Below are 26,098 nucleotides of genomic sequence, written 5' to 3'. Positions count from 1 at the left end.
AAGGCCACCTATTGGCCAAAGCCTCCGCTCGATAGCCCAATCCTCTTTGAGAATTCACTAAACTGCGTTTGGATGTTAATTTGAGCTCAGCTCTTTATGAATAATAGTGAATTGAATAGTGTAGGGGGTTATGTAAGACCTATCTAAACTGAGTTTAAAATGTATTTAGATATTAAGATGAGTTTAATACTTTTTATGAGAAGTTGAAAAAAGGTTGTAGGTCTCACGTATAGAGATGTATTAAGTTGAAAAAGGTTGTGAGTCCCACGTGTAAGGAGGTTTTGAGTTGAGATAATTTTAGTAATTTGAGTGTTTAGATGTTAGACTCATCTTAAAATTAAATTGAGTTCAACTGAGTCTTGTAACCAAACGCAACAAAAATTCAAAACAAATCCTTGTCATAACAAGTCATCAATCGGGCTGGAAAAACTCTACTCAACCTCCGGTTCTCTAACCGCATGCCACACTCCTGACGTGGCCGAACCCTGTTCTTGCCCATGTCACGGTTCTTGCTCTACTCAATCCCGGGCTGCTTCACTCTCCCTCTTCTCCCTCAGAGTGACTCGACGCAACGCATCTCCCTCTTCGAGCCTCAGACCTCTCACCCTCGTTCTCCCTAAGACCTCTAAACTCTCCCTCTCGAACCTCATACTCTTCTCTCTCACGCCTTCTTTCTCACCCCGAAGCCCTAACCCCAAAATCTCCCGAACCCTAGAAAATTTCCAAAATCTCGAACTCTAGAAAAGTTCAGCAACAACATCTAACTCGAAGACCTTCTCTTTCTTTAACTCCTTCTCTCTCCCCCTTCAGTCCCAAGCCGCTGGAGTGATGGAGCCATAACCTTTGAAGACCCATCTCCCTCATCCCCTTCAGTAGAAGAAATCTTCATCAAAGGTATTTTTTTTTTCCAATTCGTTTTAAATGTCTACCTTTATGTCAATGCTGCGTCCTTCTCTCTCAGAGTTTCTGCATTATTTTTGGAGACACGGGGACCGACTTACCACAACCTTTTGAAGACCCATCTCCCTCACCCCCTTCAGTTTGAAGAAATCTCCGTGAAAGGTAATTTTTTTTTCCAATTCGTTTGAAATGTCTACCTTTGTTCTCTTAGAGTTTTTGCATTTTTTTTAGAGACACTTTAATGGGACTCACTTCTCAATCGCACATGTTTACACATTAAATTCTGGATTTTTTTTATGCTCTGCGTCTGAATTCCAATGTTAATGGCCATGTATCATTTCTATGGTACAATGCACAAAAGCAAAAGCCGACTGAAAACCCTAGTATTTTTTATACTCCAAATAAAAAACCCTTTAGAAATTAGGTTACATCCCTTGTAAATTACATTTTGTTTTTGTGAAAGATCCCTGTTATGAACTATGTTAAATGTTGAATGTAAAATAATTGCCAAGTAAACAGTTAGCAAATTGCCAAAATATTTTATGCCAGAGAAGCTAATGTGCTCGATAGTGGCCTGGATAACTTAGGGTTTAAAACAACATAAATCATGGCTGTCACAGAGAATTGATCTTCTCCTTAGATGGAGCACTACTAATGATGTGCTCAGATTTTTGAAATGGTTCTGCCTAATAAATTGGCATCTTAGACACTTCTTCACATTTATAGCAGCTGTTTGGATTTATATGCCTTGTCAACATCTCTTCAATACATGCTTGTACAGGAGCAATGTTATAGTGCCCTTTTTTTAGGAGTATAATTCCATATAGTTTTTTCTTTGTTCTTTTGATTCTTCTTGATGCATGAACAACATAGTAGATTAAGAAAGTCACATTGATAAAAACCATTAAGACATGTCGATATTGCCTAAATTCCCAATTTGTATGGGGGTACTTAATCCCAATTGTGTTGGCATTTGAAACTTCAAAGTAGATGAGGAACTTGAATATGTGACCTAAAATAGAGGTGAGTTGGTCATTGCTGGGATTTTAAAATTTGAAGCTTTATTAGAATAAGAAATTGACTATTTCATATAAACCTAAGCATTTATAAATATAGTAATTTGCATGATATGAAGCATGTGATCGTTGATGAGCCTTATCTCTATTCAATAGCTTCTGTTATGGTTAAGAAATTCGAAATGTTAGCATTGAGGGGAGATTTTTTGCCCATATGTGAATGGGAGTGTTAGAATTAACTATTCTTATCCACTTAACTTTCAGAGTTAGTGACAATTAATCAATATATTTTCATGCTCTATTTGGATATATTCAATCCTTCTTTTCAAACTGGAAACCAATTGGTTCCAATAATAATATTATGTTGTTATTCCCTTTGGTGCACCCTATTTCCAATATGTTATCCTCACACTTTTGGACTCTAGCTCTGTGTGCTTCCTAGTCGAGGATGCTTAACCTCAGTTGTATTTTCTTAAAATTTTCCATTTATCTAATTTAGTTAGACTTAAGTGGTGTATAGGTACAAAACAATGTCAGAGGTGATCTGTTTATGTTGTGTAACATTATTGAAGTTCAAAGTTAGAATTTATTAGGTTATTGAGAGTCAGGACTCTTGTTTATGATCTATGCCATTAAACATTTTTTAGTTAATATATCCCCAGCCTTGCGAAGTAGACATTTTTACACTTTCATGAAGAGAGCTCCAAATTTGTTTTGTTTCTCATTGTTTATATTGATATGCAATCTTGGTAAATGCAGCATGCTCATTGTCATTTTACAAGATAAAATGTATGTGTATGACATAAATAAAGTAAATATATTGGACGCTATTGACACAGTGCCAAATCTAAAAGGTTGGTTGAAAATATGTTCTTTTGTTCCTATAATGTCATTCATAAATTGTTCATCACTTATAATTTTTTTTCATAGAATTCTGGTTATTGTTTATCTTTGTCTTCACTTTTTTTTTTTTTTTTTAAAAACGTTCTGGTTTTTGTTTGGTAACTACAATTGAAGTGGAACCCAAGAGTCCTTTGGGAGGTGGAAATCAAAAGGTCCTCTGGGAGTTAAAAATCACAAGTTCTTTTATGCAACAAATGGTCATTTAAATTGTAGGGGGAGGGTAAGAGATAGGTAAGTGAATGATCACAATGGGTGAAGTGAAAATCTTGGCATTGTCGTTAAGCGAATAATAAAATTAAGTAACCGATATAAGGGTGAAAAAACTAAGGTAATTAGGAAAATGATGAACTGGCTCAACCAGAGTAACAAAAATGCTTCAAAAACTATATAGGTCATAAACTGAAACAGTAAATAAAATCCAGAAATGATTTTTTTACCAAATTACCATTCATTAGTTCTATAGGGACGAGAGTAATTTCTGTGGATACTTGGAGAGCATCTTTATCTGTGGTATCTTTCACATGTTTCCTTTAAAAATTTCTTCGTTATTTATTTTGGAGTTGATTGAATATTGTATAGATTGAAAATATATGGGCATATTTTGGTATACTGCATTTATCATGAAGAATATATAACACTTGTAATTTGGTGTTACTCTTCCTGTAAGCCTTCTTATTTTTAAAATAAGTCCTCGTGCTATGTCATTTTGTGTGGTCATGACTATCAGGAACAAAGGCATACCAATCATACCTTTTCATCAAAAACTTATATTTCATACCATATAATAGTCACAGTTTTTTGATAAGTAAGTTAATGTAATTATTAAAGAAAAGCTATAAGGGTGCTACCCAAGTACACAGGAATGTATAGGAGATGCACCTAAAAGTATCTTAGACATAAAATATAATGTCTAGAACTTTATATGTCACACTAAAATTTACAGTTCTGCAGACCTGACATCAAGTTAGATGATTACATTTCTAAATGTAGTCAAACAATAGAAGCTCCCAGATTTGTTGTTAGCATTTTAAACTGCATCTTAACTGCTTTTAGATAGATTTATACTTGGTTTGAAAAAATAATAATGTCAAATTGATGTGAACAATAGATGCACCCAGATTTGTTGTTAGCATTTTAACTTGTTTGCATATTAACATGCATCTTAACTTCTTTTAGATAGATTTATACTTGGTTGGAAAAAAAAATAAATTAATGTCAAACAATAGATGCACCCAGATTTGTTGTTAGCATTTTAATGCTATTCATCTTGTTAGCATATTAACATGCATCTTAACTGCTTTTAGATAGATTTATACTTGGTTTGAAAAAAAAATAATAATGTCAAACATTAGAAGCACCCAGATTTGTTGTTAGCATTCTCTTATTTTGTCTGCAAATTGTTATCATAATATTGATTGTGGTTTATATGATGTGGAATATTCTGCTCCTACCTTGTAATAATTCTGATAATGAAGCATGTGGGTAATAACTCAATGTTGCATTTAAAAGTAGTCATATGTCAATCATCACATAGATCAATTATGGCATCGAGTCAATCATCATCATGTGTAGTTAATGAGCTTGAAATGGAATCACCGAGTTGTTGGTGTAGTTTGAAAGCACCATTAAAGATCTCCCACACCCACAAAAATCTTGGAATGAAATTTTATGCTTGTCCGAGTTATGGAACGGTAAATAATTTGCCAATTTTTTGTATTGCAGTTGAATGCATGTACCAAAATATTTATTTACATGAATTTGAAATTCTTGAATCGTACACAGGGAGAAACAAGATGTCAATTCTTCATTTGGGCAGATATACTTCAATCAGTATTATCTGAGAAAAACCTGACAAGAGAGAATGAAATTCGGAAGAGGGAGGATGCTTTATTGTTGTGTGAGTATGAAGCTCAAAAAATAGAGGACAAACTAATAGAGAGAGAGAAAACGCTTCAGAAGCAAGATGACGACCTTCATAGAAGGATAGTAGAGAATATGGTTGTACGTATATTGTTGTGTCTATATTGGATTGTATCTCTTGTAATTGTTTTTGGTTGGTTCTGAATGTAAATGTATCATATTAGTTTTAAATGAAAACAGACTGATGGAATCCTAACATATATGATATATTATCTATGAATATAATTATGACAGCTTATATGTATATGAAGTTCAATGTTTTGCATGTGTAGTTGGCATAGCCATTTTTTGAGTGATATTTGGCAATGGCAAGATTTTTTGTGTTTAGATATTTAGAGTTGGCAATATTTTTTTAGTAGAGTTTTTGTTTTTTGAGTTGGCTTTATTAGAGGAAATGTACGCACTTTTCTTATCCAGGATGTTCCCATCTAGGAAGTGATTTTGTTTCTATGGCCAATATGAAAATCCTTCACCGGCTAATTGAGGAAAAATAGCTGTTATTCAAGGATTGATAAATGATTCCAGATCCTAACATACATACGATCCAGTTGCTTCAAAATGTAAAAAACAATTAAAATGAAGACATCAATATACCATCACAAACATCTCCATACAGGTTCAAGAACATAACATTGCAATTACTCAATACAGGTTCCAAAGCTTGTTATAAATTCACCAAAACATCTCCAGACTCTACTCCCTCTCGTTTCATCCTCTGGTGAAAACAAAACAACTTCCAATTTCCCAAGCTCTTCATACAGCGTCTCAATCTTATCATATAAGAATAGTCCCATTTCTGTGTCCATCTTTTGGCAAGGAGTTTTCAGCAGGTATTCATCAATCCCACCTGCCTCTTCTATGCGGCTCAGGGCATAGTGGCGAATTTAACTCAAATACCCGTGGTCTAAAATGTAACTGAAGAGCCGCTTCTCCTGAACAGTTGAAGAGAAAGTTCTCAATAATATAGTTCTTCAAAGTTGATAAAAGGCAACAGAACAAAGAGAAAGCTAGGAAGTGGCAAACACTCTTGTTTAGGCTATATACAAAAATAATACAGCTTCATCCTATGAGGATCCAATGGCACCAACACCTGTGGGTGTATTCACGTTTTATCCAAGCACGTGTCAATCATCTTTATTTAACTTAGTTGCAATAGATTGGTTCTATACAATAGAATTAAAGAAATACAATTGTAAACACACCCCCTCCGCATTCCCCAAGTTTGTTTGTTGGATCAAAGTTCTTGGTGGCGGATCAAAGTTCTGTGCAGATCTATACCTCTAAGATCTGGACAATACAGTCACTGAGTGTCAATAGAGAGAAAATACTGTAAACAATATTTTATAATCTTTTTCTAATTCTTAATCCGTAAGGAGAGAGCCAAATTGTGTCAAATTTCGAAGGAAAAAGAAAAGAAAAAAATGCCCATAAAAAGCTTTCAAGATGGTATGGGGAATATAAATATGTTATAGCAGATACACAACTCAAAACCATGCATAAACTTCATTCGATGAAGTCATCTCAGTTTTCTCAAAAAATCATGGTATTGAAATAGTTACTCTCATTTTAAGACAACTATAATGCACATGTAGGAAAAAGATACAAGATTTTGAATCGTTCAGCTCAATACATCCACCCAAAAAATCAATTATGACATGGATTTGTAAGACTATACAGTTATGCTAATGTGGGCTACTTTATGCTAGACCTGATTGGTTCGTGTCTATATGCTTTACAAAATCTATGCATAGATAGAACAAGAAATACTGGATGCCAATAAACAAAGATCTGAACTAGGATTCAATACAAATATTTCATACCATTGTCAGTAGAGATTTTGCCTCCCAGCCAGCCTTTCAGGTTCATGATACAGCGGGGATGGAAAGATTAAAAATACTACCGCAGCCACTGTCCCAACCATTATTATTAAATACTTTTTGTTGTCACCATCTGACGGAGGTTTGAAATCTGGGAGAAGAGGAAAATTTTCCAATCAACCAAATGAAAGGAACAACTAGATTCATTTAAAGGCAAACAGAAATGGTCTAGCCTCATAAACAAATCCCAACCTTATTTCTCGGGCCTTTACTTTTGGTTTCAAAATTAATTCTCACTAGTTGTCATGAGAAATTATTAAGTTTTTTTATTTTATTTTATTCCCTTACCTCTCTCATAGTCATGAGAACCTCGGCATACTTGTCAATTTATACATAGAGGAGGGGAGGGGGGGAGGGGGTGGGAGGGGGAAGTGGAGTTAAAAAGAGAAATGAACCATCATGTTGCTTATCTATGTTGGTCATTGGACTTGTTCTGAGCCATGGTTCATATTTTCCCTTTATTCGGCCATCCAACCCTCATCAATATAGGCTGAAATGTAAACTTCCTTTTTCATTTACTGCTCATTGCACCTTTTATACTGCTGTTCAACTTTGTAGGAAACACTCCATTCTTTTTTCTTAAATTTCATTTTCCAACTTTCCTGCAGCATAGGACGTCTAAATTATAATAAATTGGCAGACACACTGGGTAATACAGTTTTCTTCCAAATAGTTACATTCTTTATTGCTACACCAGGCCTCTTCCTTCAGTTCACTTGCTACTACCACTAGTATTACATTCATTTTACAGGAGGGAATTAAAGAATGCTAGGCATTCTAGCTATAGAACAGGAATAATTTCAAACACAAGTGGTTATATAGGGAAAAAAAATTAAACGCTAATAGCACACAGATCAGTCCTTGGTGAAAAACCAACTATACAAGAAAAACCAACTAGCACACCACCCAATCCCCAGTATAAACAAATCAGAGACACATCTGATTTATAAGGAACAAAAAAATCACAGACAAATATACATATAGAAGTACAAAATATACAGGCCTACTTAGAACTGGACAATCTAACCCAATTATATTAATCTGCTCAAAAATCACAGACCAGGGCAAATCACATAAGAAGTAAGAGTATCTGTGGAATGCTGATTTCCACCACAACTAGGTTAATAAACCTGCAAGATGTCCTAATTTACATGAACACACATTGACAAAGTCCAAAATGCAGTGATACTTGATCTGGTAGTCCTTGAGGACATATTTAAAAAAAATAAAAAGAATTCTAGACTAAAATCTTGAAAAAATACCAATGTACCCAATAAAGGGAATATAGCAGGGAATTAATAATGAATAATCTGGGAGCATTCATTTTCATCAGATTTGCTATTTGCTGCAACCACATGAATATGGACAGACTGAGATATCTGTCCCTGTGAAAAGAAAGCTAAACATGCTAGAACCTACAGAACTCGGGAGTGGCAGAACTAATTCAGCTGAGAAAGTAGATTAATTTTGTAGTAGAAATTTTTTTAAACTTCTTTTTAAAGAAGCATTGAAGATTGGGACAAGCAGAAGCAAGATATTACAATTAGCTCATTGTTTTACCTTAAAAAAAGGGACATCAAGCCACTGTATCCCAAAATGCTCTGAAATATTGATCCAACGATTATTGCCCCTTGCAGTTCCCTCATTATGTGTCTGAATTTCTGCAATACACAAGGCCATGGCCATGTTTCGATAACACATTTTTCCAAAACTTTTTGAAACTGTTTTTCAACTTCAAACCAAAAACCTTTCAATCTCAAAAACAAAAAAAAAAAAAAAATACTATTTTAAGTTTTCATCTAAGTAGTTGCCTAGATTTCAGTAGAATGACAAAAAAAAAAAAGCTGGGCAAAAACCAAAACAAAATATACCCTTAAAAAATTATATCCAAACAAATTATCATCTCTACCACTTTCACAAATCCCAATACAAAAATATATTTTAAAAAAAAATTATTCAACTTTTCCTATGATCAACCAAAATGATCAATTGTTACTTACAGGAAGTAAGTCTACATCATGTGTGTAAGGCCCAGTGGGTTGTGAAGCCGGTCCGTGCTTGTGGGCCTAGCCCTTTCATTTTCGGTGGGCGAACGACGTCGTTTGGAGGGGTAAGCTTTTCTTTTTTCCCTCCCCCGATTTCTTTTCCTTCTCTTTCGGCTTTACAGTTACTCTGTTTAGTTCTTTCTTTTCTTTATCCGCAACTCTCTCCGTCCCACGTTTCTTTCCTTTTTCCTTTCAGTTTCAACTTCATTTCTTGTTGTTGGCATTAGTTTGAGTTTCCGAATCCCATGCCCTAGACCTCCTCACTTGGATTTCTGTTGCTGCGTTGCTTCTGGTTTCCCGAGTGTTGCCGTCTGCTACACTCTGTTTTCCCTCCATTTTCGACTGGTAAGGGTTTCTTTCTCATCCAAGTTTCGGTTTCTCCTTCTGTAATCGTGCGATTTCTGCTTCTTAGTTTTGGGCTTGGTTTATCTTCATTTTGATGCAATATCTGTTTTGGCTGTGAGTTTGAGTAGCTTTTTGTGAGTTTTTCTGGTTGTTGCATGGTGAGTATTTCGGGTTGGTTTGTCCTAGGTTTGAATTATTTGAAGTTTCATTGTAGTGGAATTGTTGGACTGGTGGTTGAGAAAATATTTGGAAGTATTAGTTTATACTTTATGTTATGGAGTTGGGAATGGAAAGAAGAGTGCTTTGTGTAGTGTAAACTGGTTATGTTGGCAAAATCTGTGTACTTCGCTCGAGCGGACTGTCGAGCGCGATTCGAGCGAACAGCCAAATGAGCATTGGCTTGAGCAGGGTGTCGAGCGAGACTCGAGCGAACCTCTCTGACTTGCATTCGCTCGAGCGGAGTGTCGAGCGAGACTCAAGCGAACCTCTCTGTCTTGCTTTAGCTCGAGCGGAGTGTCGAGCGAGACTCGAGCGAACCTCTCTGACTTGCCTTCGCTCGAGCGGTCTGTCGAGCGAACTTGGCTCGAGCCAACTGTCAAGCCAACTTTCAGCAAACATTTTTTTTAGTTCCAAATCAGTCTTCACTTATAACCAACATACTGAGTTTAGTATAGAATATTTTGGGTCGAAGTGTGGGCTGTCCGGATTGTTATTTGGCTAGTTAAGTTTGATTAAACTCATTGAATTATGGTCTAGAGTTTGAGTCTTGAGTTGTTTAAGACCAATTGTGTATTGTTGGACTTTAATATTTAGTTTATATTATCTTATGAATAGGTGGCGAGACGGATAGAGACCGTATTCAAGTCATAGATAATACGCTGCAGGAGTCAGGTAAGCAGGGTTCCTATGCTAGGTTTTATACAAGTTAATAAGACTGAGGTTGACCTTCTGAAAACTTGCATATTTTGTGATGAGATGAGAACTTGGGAAAACAAAGATTAACCTCAGTCGCTTATTTGCATTATTCATGAAATCTGTATGAAAAAGGAAAAATACTTTCTGACATGCATTGTGTAGACATGAGCTAAATTCTGTCATGTGTTTTCTGAAATCTGGAAAAAAAGCGATATTGAGGATATGAAAAGTTGTGCATTTATTTAGAAAGATGTTCTGGCTTTTGTGTTCAGCGTGTATAACTGTCTGATTCTGTTTTGGTACTCTGTATTATTTTGTTATAACATCTGAAAACCTTTGGCATGGTGTACTGGTTTTCGTATCTGACTCTGTCTCTGCTTTGCTCTGCTCTGCTCTGTTATGCTCTGCTCTGTTTGGGTTGGTACCAACTTCTCTGTCTCTGAGTGCACCCACTTTGGAAACAAAGTGATTTTATTGTGGTCTTTCCTGTGTGCACACTCGGGGCTCCGAGAAGAATAAAGGAAAGATTTCACCTCTGTCTCTGCCTGGTTTGGCCACCGGGGTTAGCACAACCCTACCACGGGGGTGAAACATGGTCTCTGCTCTGTTTGATGCTCTGTTTTGATTTGATGATGATACTCAGTTTATGTTAGGCCAAAGTACCATGAGTTTTACTTGCTTTAAAACCATCGCTCTGTCATTTTGAAAATATGTTCTATTCTGCATGATAACTCTGGAAAAATATTTTGTTCTGCATACTCTCCTTGATAAATGCTCATGTTTGCACGCTAGCATATGATTTCTGCTTACTGAGTTGTTGATGACTCACCCCCTATCATTATAATATTTTTCAGATGATGTGGTGAGTCCAAATGAGGACCTGGATTAGAATGCTGGTTGTGTCTAAGCTGAGGAGATGTTGGTAGAAGAAGGACTTCGGGTGTTCTTAGTTATAATATCTTTGAGTGTTATTTATGTCTTGAGTTTAGTAAGATTTATGAAATATTTAGTTGGTTTGTTATGATTATCGGGAAGTTATGGACCCCTTTGATTTATTATTATTGCATTAAAGATTGCGTGGAGTTTGTAATGAGATTATTGAGAAGATTTGAGATTGATTTCATTTATGAAGTTTTTGGAGTTTAATCTTTGGATGTGTTGGGAGGTATGTTTATGAGTGACAAGTAGAAATTCTCCAAGCCACCCGGGTTTGGGGCGTTACAATGTGTACTTGGGATATGCCTTCTTTAATGGATCAGAGTTTTTGAATTGTTTGATAAATATAAGTGAATTCAAAATTGGATGTCTACAACACATTCTTGGCTCAGTATTTGTTCAAACTGTCATGTGAACCCCATTCACATTAAGGTATGATGGACAAGGCTGTTAACAACGCTACAATAACATTAATCCCCAACTTAGATAGAGTATCACAATAAATTGATTACATACCTGGTCCTTTTCAACCAATATAGGAGATGCACCTTTTTGGAAATTAGTTCTTGTGTTTTCTCATAAGGCAAGTTTATACGGTAATTGAGATCACCCAACCAAATATTCTTTTGCAGATGAAAGTAAAATGATGTTACTAAACCAACTCCTTTTGTTTGATAATATCTGAAACCTATAAAAAAAATATTTTAACCTAAGACGTACCATAACCCCCCACCTTCCATAACAGAAGAAATGTTGAAGTTGATGCTTAAAAGTTCAACATTTGTCCTACACATAACATATAAGTTCGGTATGTTTAGCATGATTACATACCTATCCTATTACATAATCAAGCTTCAGCCATTTCAATAGACATAATTTGTCAAAACTTCAAATGCATGTCTACAGAAGATCAGTTTAGGGCATACCTCGACTGTGACTACATAAGATATCTCCCATTCAAAAATCTCTGAAGACAAAGGCAACTAATCAGGAATGTACAAAATCATTTAAAAAAATTGTAATGTTAGTGTATGAATTAGTTAAAACACATACAACATTATGTGTAGTTTCTCACGCTTACCAACAGCAGTAATACTTAACTTTTGTAAACTGGTACCCTGCAATGTAGCTGGAAATAGTAAACAAAGACGTATCAGAGTGCTTCCACCATATTCGCTTTCAGACAAAATGCCCAAACTCTATCTTCCACCATAGTTCCCAAAAGACTGAGATCTCCAAAATACATATACACAATTAGCAGGCCAATGCTCAACTCAAACTCAGGAAATAGTAAACAAAACGTATCAGAGTGCTTCCACCATATTCGCTTTCAGACAAAATGCCCAAACTCTATCTTCCACCATAGTTCCCAAAAGACTGAGATCTCCAAAATACATATACACAATTAGCAGGCCAATGCTCAACTCAAACTCAGTAAATAGTAAACAAAACGTATCAGAGTGCTTCCACCATATTTGCTTTCAGACAAAATGCCCAAACTCTATCTTCCACCATAGTTCCCAAAAAACTGAGATCTCCAAAATACATATACACAATTAGCAGGCCAATGCTCAACTCAAACTCAGGAAATAGTAAACAAAACGTATCAGAATGCTTCCACCATATTTGCTTTCAGACAAAATGCCCAAACTCTATCTTCCACCATAGTTCCCAAAAGACTGAGATCTCCAAAATTATTTCTGAGATTACATTAAAAACAGAAAAATATATATGCCAAAAGGTGGGAATAACCTCACACCTCATCATTGGCCAGAGGCCTTACTTGTGTTAGAGTACTACACTGGGTTTGGATAACAACCTCGTCAACAGTAGCACCAACTTCTGACACCGGGAGGTCAACATTATATGAATCGTCGTCAAATAGATTCCTTTAAGTCTAAATTGGAAAATAAAAATTTACATCTATTAGGAACAATATATGTATACAGTCCAATATCTACACAACTGACGATGCAAAATGTAATACCTGTGTCTTCTTTCTCTTCCTTGTAGCCTTCTCGACCATCGGGACCTTTCTTCTCGTTGGCGGTCTCCCTTTCCTCCGAACAACGTTCAGGCTTAATATTTTCTTATCTTTATTGGCGACCACATTCTCTTTTAACTTTGTTGAACCGGATTCAGGCTCTAATCCTATATACTTATGCTCAAACTCATCCAACATATGAAAGAATGCATTCACATGCTCATCATTTCGAGATACACGCGTCGCAAATCTTAGACATCTTTTAACGACAAGCTCATACCGTCGTGCATCTGCATTGACCCGTAAATCATCATAGCTACTCTTAACAAGTGTGAATCTTCTCTTTAAGTCTTTCCTCCATCTATCCAACACATATTTATCTGGCAGCACATGAATGTACTTCATTTGACAGACTTTCAATGCATGCCTACAGAGAATTCCCCTCATCTCAAACAAGGCACACATGCATTTAACTTCGCATTCGTCTTCATTAAAGTAAACTATGTACTTCACAATTTTGGACTGTCCATCAGGTGTAGAGATTTCTTCGAAAACATCGAAGGTGGAAATGCACCCTTCAGTGCCCACAAGTGAAGGGTTACATAAAAGCATCCCCCATACCTCTACTTAGACTTCTTTAAATTTTGTATTTGTGTACAATGATTGAAACTGGCTCTCAATTTTGAATAGGGATACACATGGGATTGTTTGGTTACACGACTGGAAATCAGCTGTCGTCTCCGCCTCCACCTTCTTCTTCAAAGCATTGTCAAATTGATCGACAAATTCTTTCAATGTCGTACCGGAATGCACATATCCATCAAAGAAGGCGTTCATGCTTTCAGACCGTTGGGTAGTGCTCATACCAGCCCAGAATACACCTTTCAAGTAAACTGGTACCCAAAATGACCTCTCGGTGTACAACCCCTGCAACCATGCATTATCAATAAAGTCATACTTATGAATTAACTGCCCCCACTTCTCCTCAAATTGTTCAAAATTTTGTGTATCATAGACTGCACTCTGAATTGCAGTCTTCAACCCTGCGTTATATACCGAGTGGGATCCCAATTTCTCAGGCAGTTTCCGCATTATATGCCAGAGACAATATCTATGTCTTGCATTTGGGAATACAATTTGAATCGCAATTTTCATTGCCCTGTCTTGGTCTGTTATGATGGCTGCGGGTGCTCGTCCATTCATGCATTCTAACCATGCTTCAAACAACCACACGAAGGTGCTTGTGTCCTCGCTTGAAATCAAGCCTGTAATCTAGATTTTTGTGAGCTAACTGTACTGTGATTATGAACAAGATCAACACTGATCAACACCCATACCCCATTCACAAAGCGAGTATTTATCTTTGCCTTACAATCAGTTTTTGTCGTTGGTCGTGGCTTTGATAGATTACTGTGGCTAGGATAGTACCTGCCGCCACGTGCACAACCAATGGTCACATACTTCGCATCCCCATCCAGATCTCTCTTCGTCCTTTTTATGATAACACCAAAACCCTCTTGTTTGGCGTATCGTTTGTAATAGTCTAAAACCTCTTTATCAGTAGAAAATTGCATACCAGACTTTGGAGGCTCGACTCTATTATCATCATCTGATACTTCATTCATCCCCTCTGGATCTGGCTCTATATTTATGTCGGACGAAGTTTCTGACAAGGAAGATTGCATGGTTAGGAACATTATCCTATGATTATATATACTGTGGATTTTAACTCATATGGTTAAAAGTGTACCTCCTAAATTCTTTTCACCTACAACATTGGATGGCATAGTTGATGACTCACTTGCGCAATGTGGGTACGGCATATTTGGCACACATGGTGGCATCGCCGAATGCTGCATTTTTTCGAAATGCACGTTATTCAGTAAGGAAAATACAGAGGTAGAAGAAAAAATCATAAAAAGAGACTCAAATGAACTACTTGAATTGTATTTTCACCTCGTCTCAACTCATCCGGATTAGTCGACAAAGGGGATGGCATGTTTGGTCCAAAGGGTGGCCGTGGCAGTTGCTGCAAAAAATCCACTTTGTTAGAATGACTCAAGCCAACGCACAAAAAAAAAAAAAAAATACTAAAATAACTTTACCTGGCTACCCCAAGCATATGGATATGGATGTCGATATGTATTTGAAGGCATCATATATGGCAGATTATATGGATTTACAGTTCCATAATATCCCTATAATATACAAATAAATCATGGATTAACTATTCTCCTACAATATTTGAAGCTGCGATATTTTCAAATAACCAATGTGTATCATACCTGGGTGAGTGAAATCGATGTAGAAGGCCTAGGCGGCCTTCCATCTTCCTCTTCGCCCATCACATGGGATATTCAATAACTATTGAGTGTTACAATATCATATTAGCATAAGAAATCCCATAACCTACATTCACAAAGTATAGTTTATATACTAAAAAGAAGAAGGAAATATCCCATATATCTAACAACTATGCATTGATCATACAAGCTCATAATTAATCCTCATAATTAATTAGGGAGACATATAATTAGAAGCTAAGAGTTGGAAAAAACCTGCATAAAAAGTCACTAAAAGTAGTCCCATTCAAGATAAAAGAGGCCACTTGTAAATGCGAGCAGCAAGCCTATTATTATTTTTTTCATTCAGATGAAAAGTGATATAAGACAACTATTTTTTAAAAATTTTATAAATTTATTTTAAAATTTTAAATGAAGCTTGTTTTTACTATCGTTACTCTTCTCAAATATATGGAAAGAGAAAAAAGGGGTCAACGAAAAATCTAAGTTGGGTTTTTTTTTTCTTAAATTTCTCATTATGACTATCAAATTATCTTATTTTCATTTTATTCGAATATTTAATGGGTGCGATCACATTCAAAAACAAAATATAAGTTCGGTATTATTTTCATTTTTTTAAGTAACATATACAAAGAACTCTTTCTAGCTAGCCCCAAAAAATCTAATCTAAACTTTTACAACTCAATTAAAGATCAATTTCATATAAGAATTACAAAGGCATTTCAAGTGATTAGATCAGAATCCTATAATCAACACGATATTTTCTAGTATTATTTGGTAGCTAGCTAGTCACTTGAAATCGCCGCATTGGACTAGTTTTTTTTCCAGCAATAATTATTTATTGTTGCCATAATGTAATTCCCAACAAGGTAATTTTTGCCGGAATAGAGATTTGCGGCAATATGTGATCGCCACAAATAAGTTTATTGAACAAAAAATATTTTTAGCCGAATTTTACTTGCCATAAAAGGTCTTTCACAAAATTAAATAAAAAAAAAAGCACAAAAACAAAATACATAAATTACTTGCACTCCCCAACTCACACATGAAAAAGGTCATTATGATCAAACAACACATGTAGTACCTCTTCAACTGAGAAAGAATGAAAATCGAATAAAATGTCACAATTTAATGGCCAAATGAAATGAAGAGGTAACAACAGCAATTTAAAAAAAAAGTAAAGTAACAGCAGCAATTTAACAATGTATAACAACAGCAATTTAACAGCCTATGGTAACAGCAGCAATTTAGCAGCAGCAATTTAACAACAGCAGCAATTTAACAAAAAAAGTAACAGCAGCAAGAAATCCACCAGTGTATAGAAAATTTCACAGCCAAATGAAATGAAGAGGTAGTCGGACATATCAAGTGTATAGAAATCCAACCAGGCCAATGGCTATAGCCATGGACAAATCCCTCAACCTACATTCAGATTTCAAGTAAAACATTCAGATTTCAAGTAAAATAGCCTACATGGCCACCTGATCTAGAAGGACAGTGTTTCAACCCAAACATCCTACCAATATTGATAGTTGTGAATGGAAAAGTTAAAAAGTCCGTCCTAAAAATGATAGTTATTTTTAGCAACGGAAGATAAGGAGTTACGCGAGCAACTACTTATCGATGCATATTTGAATAGAGAACCTAAAACTTAAGGCCAAAACTACATCGACTGAGAAACTCCCATACACTTTTTTATTAAATAAGAAACCAAGTTGTATATAGTCTAGATAATGGCAATGCAAAAGCTCACTCCCGATATGCAAGCTGTCCATCATGCTAGAAAAACATGGGAAGCCATCCTTCACCCCACTCAAATGTATTAGAAACTGTTTTCCATGTAGGGGGTCCATGCTATTTCACTGCATAAAGATAAACATATTGAACTAATTGTAAACCATACAACCACATGGAGTATTAAAAGTCACCCTTTTAGGCAATTCTTCATCTTTTCTTTCTGGACTTTTTTTCCTGGGCCTTTGAAGGTGTTAGCTAATAGGAATTTGCCTAATCACTCTTTAAAATTACAGGTTGAAATGTATGACATAAGATAACATGCTTTTTCAAATGAGAACAATCTGCACAAGTAGCCTAAATACAATTAAATACCCATCAGGTTCGTATCATCAAACCAAAGTGTCACCGTAATATAGGTTGACAAACGAAATTTTTTTAATCAGTTAAAAAAAATCTCTAGTCTAATATTCTAAATTCAGTCAACTATCCACATTTTCTAAGAGTCCTGGTAAGGGAAAAGTCAGTAAGGTAATGCATATGAGCTATAATATGCAGTAAGGGCAAATATCACGTTAGTTGAGGATTGAACCCTACTTAAGTAAACATCACATTGAACATCCACAAGGTGCAAAGTCTGACTTGCATTTCAAAAAATCTGCAAATGCTTTTATAACGTTATTATCAACTGAACTCTCTAAACTATTTGGTAGCAGACCCATAGTTTAACAATGACACCCAGATAAAAGCAACTGTTAGTGAAAACCTTGAAAAAAAATATTTCAAGAATACATTTTAAGCCTCTATTTGATGGCTTATATTGTTAAGTAGCTTCCCATTTGGGCTTCCAAGCATTCATTTTCATCCACTTCCAAGATTGGAACAAACCTTAAAAGCAATAACATCAACAACCAAAAAATCTCGCTCATTTAAGATGTTATCAACAACCAAAAAATCAGTGTCATACGTACAACATCAACAACCAAAAAATCCCCACAAAACACAGATCAAATAAACATCAAATCACAGATCCATAAACAGACAAAATGAGTAATGCTAGAAATGGGAGATGAAACGAAAAGAGAAAAATAAAAACCCTTTAATTTAATTTCTTGCCCTTGTAAGACGTATGGTGGCTCTCGGCAGCTATAATACAATACCAACGGAGGACTGAAGCCGTGCGGAAGTGGTGAAGCTGGTGAAGTCGTACGGAGGTTGCGTGAATAGTGAGGAGACTATTTTTTACACGGTGCCGGAGTAATGGAGCCACAAACTTCCGGAGTGATGTAGCCACACGGGATGGGGAGAGGTTGAGGGGCGAAACGACATGAGCTGGTTGGGGGAGTGGAGGGGATGAGTGAGAGAATGCGGGGGAAGGAGTGAAGCAGAACGCGCGGGGCAGGGGAGGGGGGGGGAATTGAAAACAAACGTGGGTTTTGTTAAAAAAAAAAAAAAAAAAAAAGGCCACGTCAGATGGAGTGCGGAGGTTGCATGAACAGTGGCGGTTGAGTAGTATAACTCATCGGGCTGCCTACAAACAAAACCAAATTCTACAATAAGAAGTCTCAACCTAAAGTTTAGAATGAGAAAGAAATAGGCACATAAAGTAGACTCTATAATATTTATTGAACATTTAATATTATTTAGAAAATTATTCGAATAATTATAAATATTGTAAAATAAAACTTAACTATTCATCTCGTGAATCCGATCTAATCTATCACAGATGATAAAGGTGTGAAAGTAATGCCATGTTGCTAGAGGCCTTTGGCCAATGGTATTTTAAGGTTGCAACTTGGTTTTTTTTAATATATTTAATTTTTCAACTGAATCAAATGGAGCTCGAAATTAATCTTTTAGCAATTCTTTATACAGTTATTTTTACGTACTCTTTGTGCACTTCATAGATGTGGTGGAACTCATTATTTATTTTATATTAAAAAATAAATGACGCAGCCAATCTAATCAGTAGAGTGATCAAGGAGTACATAAAAGTGATTGAAAAGTTTGAATCTTTAACTTCCTACAATAAGCTCTCCGCTTGTGTTCCATCTACCTTACCTTGCGCCTGTGAGCAAAATAGAACATTACCTCACTACAAAACTTCCTCAGTATTTTGCGATGATGAAACAATAATCTATACTTGGTTTTAGAAGATTCATTGGGTTAATGGTGAATTTCTAAAATTTTGGAATGTTCAAATTCTAGAATCCAATTTTCGGGATATTGGATTCTCATCAATGTTTACATTACTCAAGCCGACATTCTCGCTTCTGCTTCGTCCATCGATGCTTGCACAAGTGCTTCCCCCTAAGGCGGAACACTCCCCTACCGATGCTTTTTTACATCCCACAACTTCGACAGATTGCTTAGCCCTATTCATCTTTAGTGCAAAAGCGCTCGATCAGTGAGCTATTACACACTTTTTCAAAGGTGGCTGCTTGAATCATACTGATTGATGTTGTTAAGCTGACCATGCATTTGGAACAAAGACGCAAATAGAAACAACCAAAATAAAAGGTAATAAATAAAATATTGAGATTTATTATGCATCAGCTACTATTTATTTTCTCATCTCACACTGTACTTATAACTTTTTCATAGAGTGTGTGGGTATCTTTCATAGAATATAAAAGTATTTTTCATAGGTGTGGAGTGGTAATAGCGGCTGATGAGAAAAACTTTTTTAATGAAAAATACACCAATACATGCAAAGCAATCGGATGATATATATTTGTGAAAAAAAATATATTTGGAGAAATACTAAGCGGCCGACCTTGTTGCTATAAGTTATTTTATATATTCTTAAGTCGGTGAGTAGAGCATAACATTGGCATTACTTAATGATAAGATTTGATTTATAAAATTTAAAATTTATCTTTCAAATCAAAACATGTAATATAAATATTTTATTAAATGTTACTATAAAGTGAAAGAAAAATGCTTACTCCACATATGAAGCCCACCGAAAGCAGCCACCGATTTTTTTTTTTTTTTTTATTATTATTTTTACTTAATGATTAAAAAAATGTTTTTAAATGATATTGTAAATTTTAAAAAATATATATTTAAAAATATGAAAAAAAAATGTATGAAAAAATAAATAAATAAACACATTTACTCTGTTCGGTGGCTCGGTGGCCTAGACGTAGCAGCGTCCTCCTAACCAATAATTGCCGCCCAACAATTAAAACGACATGACAGGCGTTATCATCAGACTTAGCAAAGCTAGCACATGGACCACGTAAATTGTCTTCTTACATTGTCCTTAGTGTATTTTAAACGTGAACATATATATATATATATATACACCAGTAAAGGGCAAACGCGTGCAATGCACGTGCTCAATTGCAAAAATATGAAAAGTATTTTTAAAAATAAGAATTTTTTGTAAAAATATGTAATAATAAAAAATAGATTAATATATATGATTATGAAATGTAATAGTTTTGTCTATATTTTAAAATTTTTTCATTGATTATAAAAAATATCATATATATTATCTGTAGAATATCTATAACTATAACATAGGAATTTTCACAAACACAGTTACAGCTATACGATTTTCTATTGCAGATTCAAAAGCGACTATTGAAGTTGATGTGCTATCACTATACATTTCTAAATAAACTTGATATCTAAAAATAGTAAATAAATTATTATTTATTGATATTAGCAATTAATATATTCTAATTATAATGTAAAAATTTTTAACTACAGAATATGAGAAGAAATGTTTATCTTGATTGTAAAGCCTCAATTTTTTTGTAACTATAACATAAAATGTTCTCATCTTTTTCATATTCAGTTGTTTTGTTGTAATTTTTACATGATATGTAATAAAATGATTGATGTAATAAAATTTAAGTATATCCACAGTCTAAAATCTAAAACATAAACGCAGAATTTATCAAAACATTATTCTTCAAAAAGTAAGTGCGACAAGATATCTTAAATTTTGGAGACTCTTTTTTTTTTATTATAATCTTATGGGTAATTGATATATTATTTTGGGTTGAAAATTATTTTTAACACTTACGTATTTTTCACATCTAAAGTTGTAAATGGGACAAGTAGTGAAAATAAATACAAAAGCAGGGGTAAATTTTTTGAGCAAATGCTACATAACTTCTTAACCTCTACACACTATATTTTTTAAAAATTTTTTTAATCTTTTTAATATTTTTTTAAGTTTATTCTTTTTAAATTAATTTAATTCTTCTATTCATTATTCATATATTAAATATTTGATAAAAGAAAAAAATAATAAAAATTAAAAAAAATGTGGTGTGGTTGTGTGAATAGTAAGAGATTGTATAAATTTTTTCAAATTTTTTTCCCCTTCTATTTTTTCCTCTTAGCGCCGACGCCTCTTTATTTTCTCACAAAATGTTCTCTCTCATATCCCTAACGTTCCAGATTCTTCTTCACCTCCTCTCTCTTCTTTCTTTCTTTTTTCCATCTCTTGCTTCCACTCTTAGCCACACCAATGCCAACAACAACACGGCAGCACCGTCTTGCGTAGCCTTATCTCGCATCACTCGACCAAATAAACAACAATCTCTAATTCTCCATCTCTTTAATCTCTATTTCTTTGTATTTTTTGATTTCTTAGAATTTTTTTTACGAATTCTTACAAATCTAAAAGTTTATTTTTCAGATCTAGAGGATTTTTATTTTCTTGTTTTTATTTTTGCATATTAAGATGATTGTATCTCTTGGATTTTGATTTTTCTTTTTCCTTTTATTTTTGTGCTTTGGGTTGCTGTAATGATTATTTTGGTTGCAAACTATTTTTTTTTCAAATGTTAATATATCTCTAGATTTGTTCTTCAGATTTAAAAATGTTAATATTTCATATTTTTTGTTTGTATATAAATTTTTTTCATTTTTTTAAAATCTGAGATTTTTATTTTATATTTTATTCTTTCGCTTGACGTGTATTGAATTTTTTTTTTTTTTTGACAAATCCTTATAGATGCGAACTTATTTTCTGATCTTAAAATATTCTTATCTTCTCATTTCTGTTTTTATATATTTTTTTTTCTTCTTTTTGATTTGATATGTATTTTGCTCTACGATTTTAGCATATATTTTTCTAAACTCAGATCTGAAAATTTATTTATTAGCTCTATAGGGATTTTTTTTAGATCTGAAAGTCATCATTAAAGTATACTTACACGCAGGAAACAATACGTGTACTACACGTGTAAATGTACACTTTAATGATGTATACTTTAATGATCTGAATAAAGTAGTAAATAAAGTACTATACACGTGGAAGTATACTTTAATGATATGACCCAAACTCATCTTCCCAAAATGCCCCTCGTCTTTGTCCGCTAGTACTGGCTTTGACACACAACACGTGGCCTCATTCCATAGCCATAAGGAACAAACACTACCCTCATCAGAACCGTTCGAACTCAGAACCTCTTAGGTATCATTTGGATTCGAAGATGAGTTGAGATGAGTTGAGATGGATTGTGAATAATAGTGAGATGAGTTGTGAATAGTAATAAAATTTGTGAGTTAAAGTTGATGAATAATAATGAATAATAGTGAGATGAGTTGAGATAAATTGAAATGAGTTGAGATAACTTGCGAATACAAACCGGACCTTATAAAACAAGATTGGAAGACCCATTTCATAAACATAAAACCGACCCACCTTCACAGCATCAGAGAGAAACAGAAGGTAAAAACTCTCTGCGTAAGGGTCCAGTACGTTTCCATGGTGAGAGTGGTGGGTCCAATACGTTTCCTTGCTCCTCCTCTGCTCTCCCCAACCTCCAGCTTCCACAAACGGCACTGTCGGCCATCACATGTCCACCCTCCATGTACATTCACAACATGCATGCACGCACCTCCCTCCTCCGCTAGAGCCTCCAAAAGCCTACTACCGAAAGCCAACAGCTGTACGAAGAACCCAAGAGGCCTTTGTTTTTAGCAATCGTAAGGATCTCGGTGTAAGGATCTCATTTTTTCTATTATTTGTCTATTCTTTATTTTCTTCTTCTATCTCTGATCTGTAGGGTTCATTTTCTACAGATCCGAGTTCTTGCACAATTTTTAACTCATTTTATTTCTGTTACATTTTTTTCCTTATAGATCTAGATCTGAACAGATCTTCGTATATTTGAAGATATTGTGTTAGATCTGTGTTTTATTTTATTTTATTTTATTACTGTTTATTTTTTCTCTTTCACTCTGGTCTTCTCTATTCTCTCTCTCTCTTGTTTGTTTTTTCTTCTATCGTGGATCTGCAGGTAAATGAACGCATGTTGTATGTTTCTGTTGCCGATTTTTTTTTCCTATAAATCTCAACAGATCTTCATATATTTGAAGATAACGTGTTCAGATTTTAGTGTTCTTAGTTTTTTTTCCCTCTGGGTTGATCTTTATTTTTTGTTGTTTTTCTTTGTCCCTTGTTTGGTTTGTTTTTTCTTCTATTGTGGATCTGTAGGTAATGAATGGATGTTGTTCGGTTCTGTTGCTACTTGTGTTTTTCATATCGATTTCAACAGATCTTCACATATTTGAAGAGATCGTGTTCATATATCAATCTTATTTTTTTCCTTCTCAGTTGATTTCTATTTTATGTTCTGGATTTTTCATTGCAGTTTTTTGTATAACTTTACAAATCCCTTTTTTTTCAGATCTGTGATTTTTGTTACTCTTATTTTTGCTTCTGTAAATTTCCTGTTAATACCTTCTTTGCTTCGTTATGCATTTTCTTCTATCATTTTTTGTTTATCTATCGAGCATATTTGCTTAGCTGTGATCTGAGGTTCTGTGAAACTTCTGGGTTTGGAAAAGTATACTTCTTTCGATAGTTATTCATCTCGTTTCTATATGCACATATATTTTTACAGTTTTGCCAATTTTACACATGTATTTCGTGTTTCGATCTTTTACACCTACATGAATTTTATTTAGTTTAACAATTTCTTCTATACCTACTTCTTTCTATTTTCTTTATTCGTCAAGCATATGTCTACTCTGTTTAGATGCAAATTTTTTTTTTGGTAGCTGTAATTTCTATTTTTTACGTTATAATTTCTACTTTTAATTTTTTTAATTGCAATCCCGACTTTCTTCGTCACGTATGTCTATTCTGTTATGAATTTACGTTATTATATTTTACATTGTAAATATTGGGTCTGAAATTATCCAAGCTAAAAAATTTTAACATGCATATGTATGAACTATTTCATGAAAGTATAGAGAAATTCATATTTAATTGAGAGCAAAAGCAAATGGAAGCATATCAAGTTGATTATATTTCATCAAAGCATAGAAAATTTCATATTTTTCTGAGAAAAAAAACAAACAAAAACATACCGTGTTGATTTCAAAATTTACGAACGATCGAGCAGGTTTCACATACATCAACCTCTGAACATTTTCATAAATTAGATCTACTGAACTCTTAGGATGAACACTGCGAGTTTTTCATTCACCTACACGGGAAAAAAGAAACAAGAATATTCACATCTATGAAAAAAAAATTACTTTTTATTATTATTGGTCGTATGGTTCTTCATTTAATTTTTTTTCCTAGAAAACTCAACAGATCTCAACAGATCTATTAAAAAAAGGATATCAAGGGACAACAAAACTATTTAGAAAAGTGAAAATTAATTTATTTCTAACAATTAATTATTGCATATAAAATAAAGAACTGAATAAATAGTAAAAAATACTCAATCCAGAAGAATCAACATAAAAAAAAATACCTGTGAAAGTCGAGAGCTGAGAGGTAAATTTAGAACCAGATTTGAGAATGTTAAAATAACGAGATGACTGAATTTAATACAAAGCGGCAAGCGGTGGAAGGGGTGGGAAAAATAAATAATCGGAAACCGATAACAAAAATCCAAAGTTCGAGAAAATGCTAACAAAAGCATGGGCAAAAGCGTAAAGAAGATGAAAATGCTAACAAAAAAACCAAGCGGCAAGCGGTGGAAAATGGGAAAAAAAATAAATCCGAATCCAACAGCAGTGGGTGCAAAACTCTTCTCCAAACATGGAGCTAAAGTTGTTATTGCAGACATCCAAGATGACTTGGGTCATTCTATCTGCAAAGATCTAAACTCTAAATCCACATCCTTTGTCCATTGCGACGTAAACAAGGAAACAAATGTGGAAAATACAATTAACTTTGCTGTTTCCAATTTTGGAAAGCTTGACATTATGTTTAACAATGCTGGTGTTGTTGGAGTTGCCAAACCAAACATCCTTGACAACACCAAGGCTGAGTTTGAGCAAGTAATTGGTGTTAACCTAGTTGGTGCCTTCCTTGGAACCAAATATGCAGCTCGTGTCATGGTCCCAACCCACCGTGGCAGTATTATTACAACTGCTAGTGTTTGCTCTACTATAGGAGGGATTGCATCACATGCCTACACGAGCTCCAAGCATGGCGTGGTGGGATTAATGAGAAACACAGCAGTGGAACTTGGACAGTTTGGCATTCGTGTGAATTGTGTATCACCTTGTCTAGTTGCTACACCATTGGCAAAGGATTTCTTCAAACTTGATGACAATGGAGTTTACAGTGTTTATTCCAACCTTAAAGACAGTCTCCTCAAATCAGAAGATGTGGCTGAAGCTGCTCTTTATTTGGGAAGTGATGAGTCAAAGTATGTGAGTGGACACAATCTTTTGGTAGATGGAGGCTTTTCCATTAGCAATCCAGGCTTTGCCATGTTTGTACAAAAGTTTTGAATTCCGTTTCAGTTGAGGTATTGGAACGGAATATTTCGATACCGATACGTTTTGACATACTGTTTTGGGATAGACATTATATGAATAAATTATATATAATAATAACTATATTCTAAAATAAATGAAAAAAATGCTTTGTATTTCTTAAGAGAGAGAGAAAAAATGAAAAGAAACTCTTTTATCTTTAGAGTAATGATAGTTGCAATCATGAGTGCGTAAGCGTCGCGCAATCAATTTGAAAAGAGTGAATAAATATGGGACCTACATAAAAAGAAAATTAATTTTTTAATAGTGCATGCTACTCTTTTTCAAAGTAACTATACGTCGCTTGCGTACTCTACGACTGTATGTTGCATTACTCTTATCTTTATTCTTTTAGTTTTCCTTAAAACCTACCCAAAGTAAAAGCATTTCAGATATCGCCTTCCTATTTAAACCAATCAATAACCATGTCAAAGAGAAATGAAGACAAGTATCAATGTGCAGAAGT

General features: G+C 34.5%; 4 protein-coding genes across 4 annotated transcripts in view; 2 read left to right on the top strand and 2 right to left on the bottom strand.

Moving 5' to 3' along the window:
* The window catches only part of LOC121241154 (NAC domain-containing protein 89-like), a 36,518-nt gene that overhangs the window by 7,698 nt on the left and 2,722 nt on the right, over window positions 1-26,098 (top strand). The window contains exon 6 of the mRNA XM_041138798.1: window positions 24,664-24,666. The gene's annotated coding sequence lies outside the window, so the exon portion shown is untranslated. The remainder of the gene's footprint in view (window positions 1-24,663; window positions 24,667-26,098) is intronic.
* LOC121240865 (protein FAR1-RELATED SEQUENCE 1-like) lies at window positions 12,611-14,044 on the bottom strand. Its single transcript, XM_041138391.1, has 3 exons — window positions 13,558-14,044; window positions 12,828-13,416; window positions 12,611-12,746 (listed from the first exon to the last, which is right to left on the bottom strand). The coding sequence occupies exons 1-3, from the start codon at window positions 14,042-14,044 to the stop codon at window positions 12,611-12,613; spliced, it is 1,212 nt and encodes a 403-aa protein (XP_040994325.1).
* LOC121240864 (protein FAR1-RELATED SEQUENCE 1-like) lies at window positions 14,101-15,186 on the bottom strand. Its single transcript, XM_041138390.1, has 4 exons — window positions 15,127-15,186; window positions 14,947-15,039; window positions 14,592-14,694; window positions 14,101-14,507 (listed from the first exon to the last, which is right to left on the bottom strand). The coding sequence occupies exons 1-4, from the start codon at window positions 15,184-15,186 to the stop codon at window positions 14,101-14,103; spliced, it is 663 nt and encodes a 220-aa protein (XP_040994324.1).
* On the top strand, window positions 24,850-25,665 carry LOC121240863 (secoisolariciresinol dehydrogenase-like). The gene has a single exon (XM_041138389.1). It carries the CDS (start codon window positions 24,850-24,852, stop codon window positions 25,606-25,608), a length of 759 nt encoding a protein of 252 aa, XP_040994323.1. The 3' UTR covers window positions 25,609-25,665.

This window comes from Juglans microcarpa x Juglans regia, chromosome 7S, assembly GCF_004785595.1.
Source record: "Juglans microcarpa x Juglans regia isolate MS1-56 chromosome 7S, Jm3101_v1.0, whole genome shotgun sequence".
NCBI lineage: Eukaryota > Viridiplantae > Streptophyta > Magnoliopsida > Fagales > Juglandaceae > Juglans > Juglans microcarpa x Juglans regia.
Note: the sequence above shows the minus strand (reverse complement) of the source record. Positions and strands in the feature narration are given on the sequence as shown.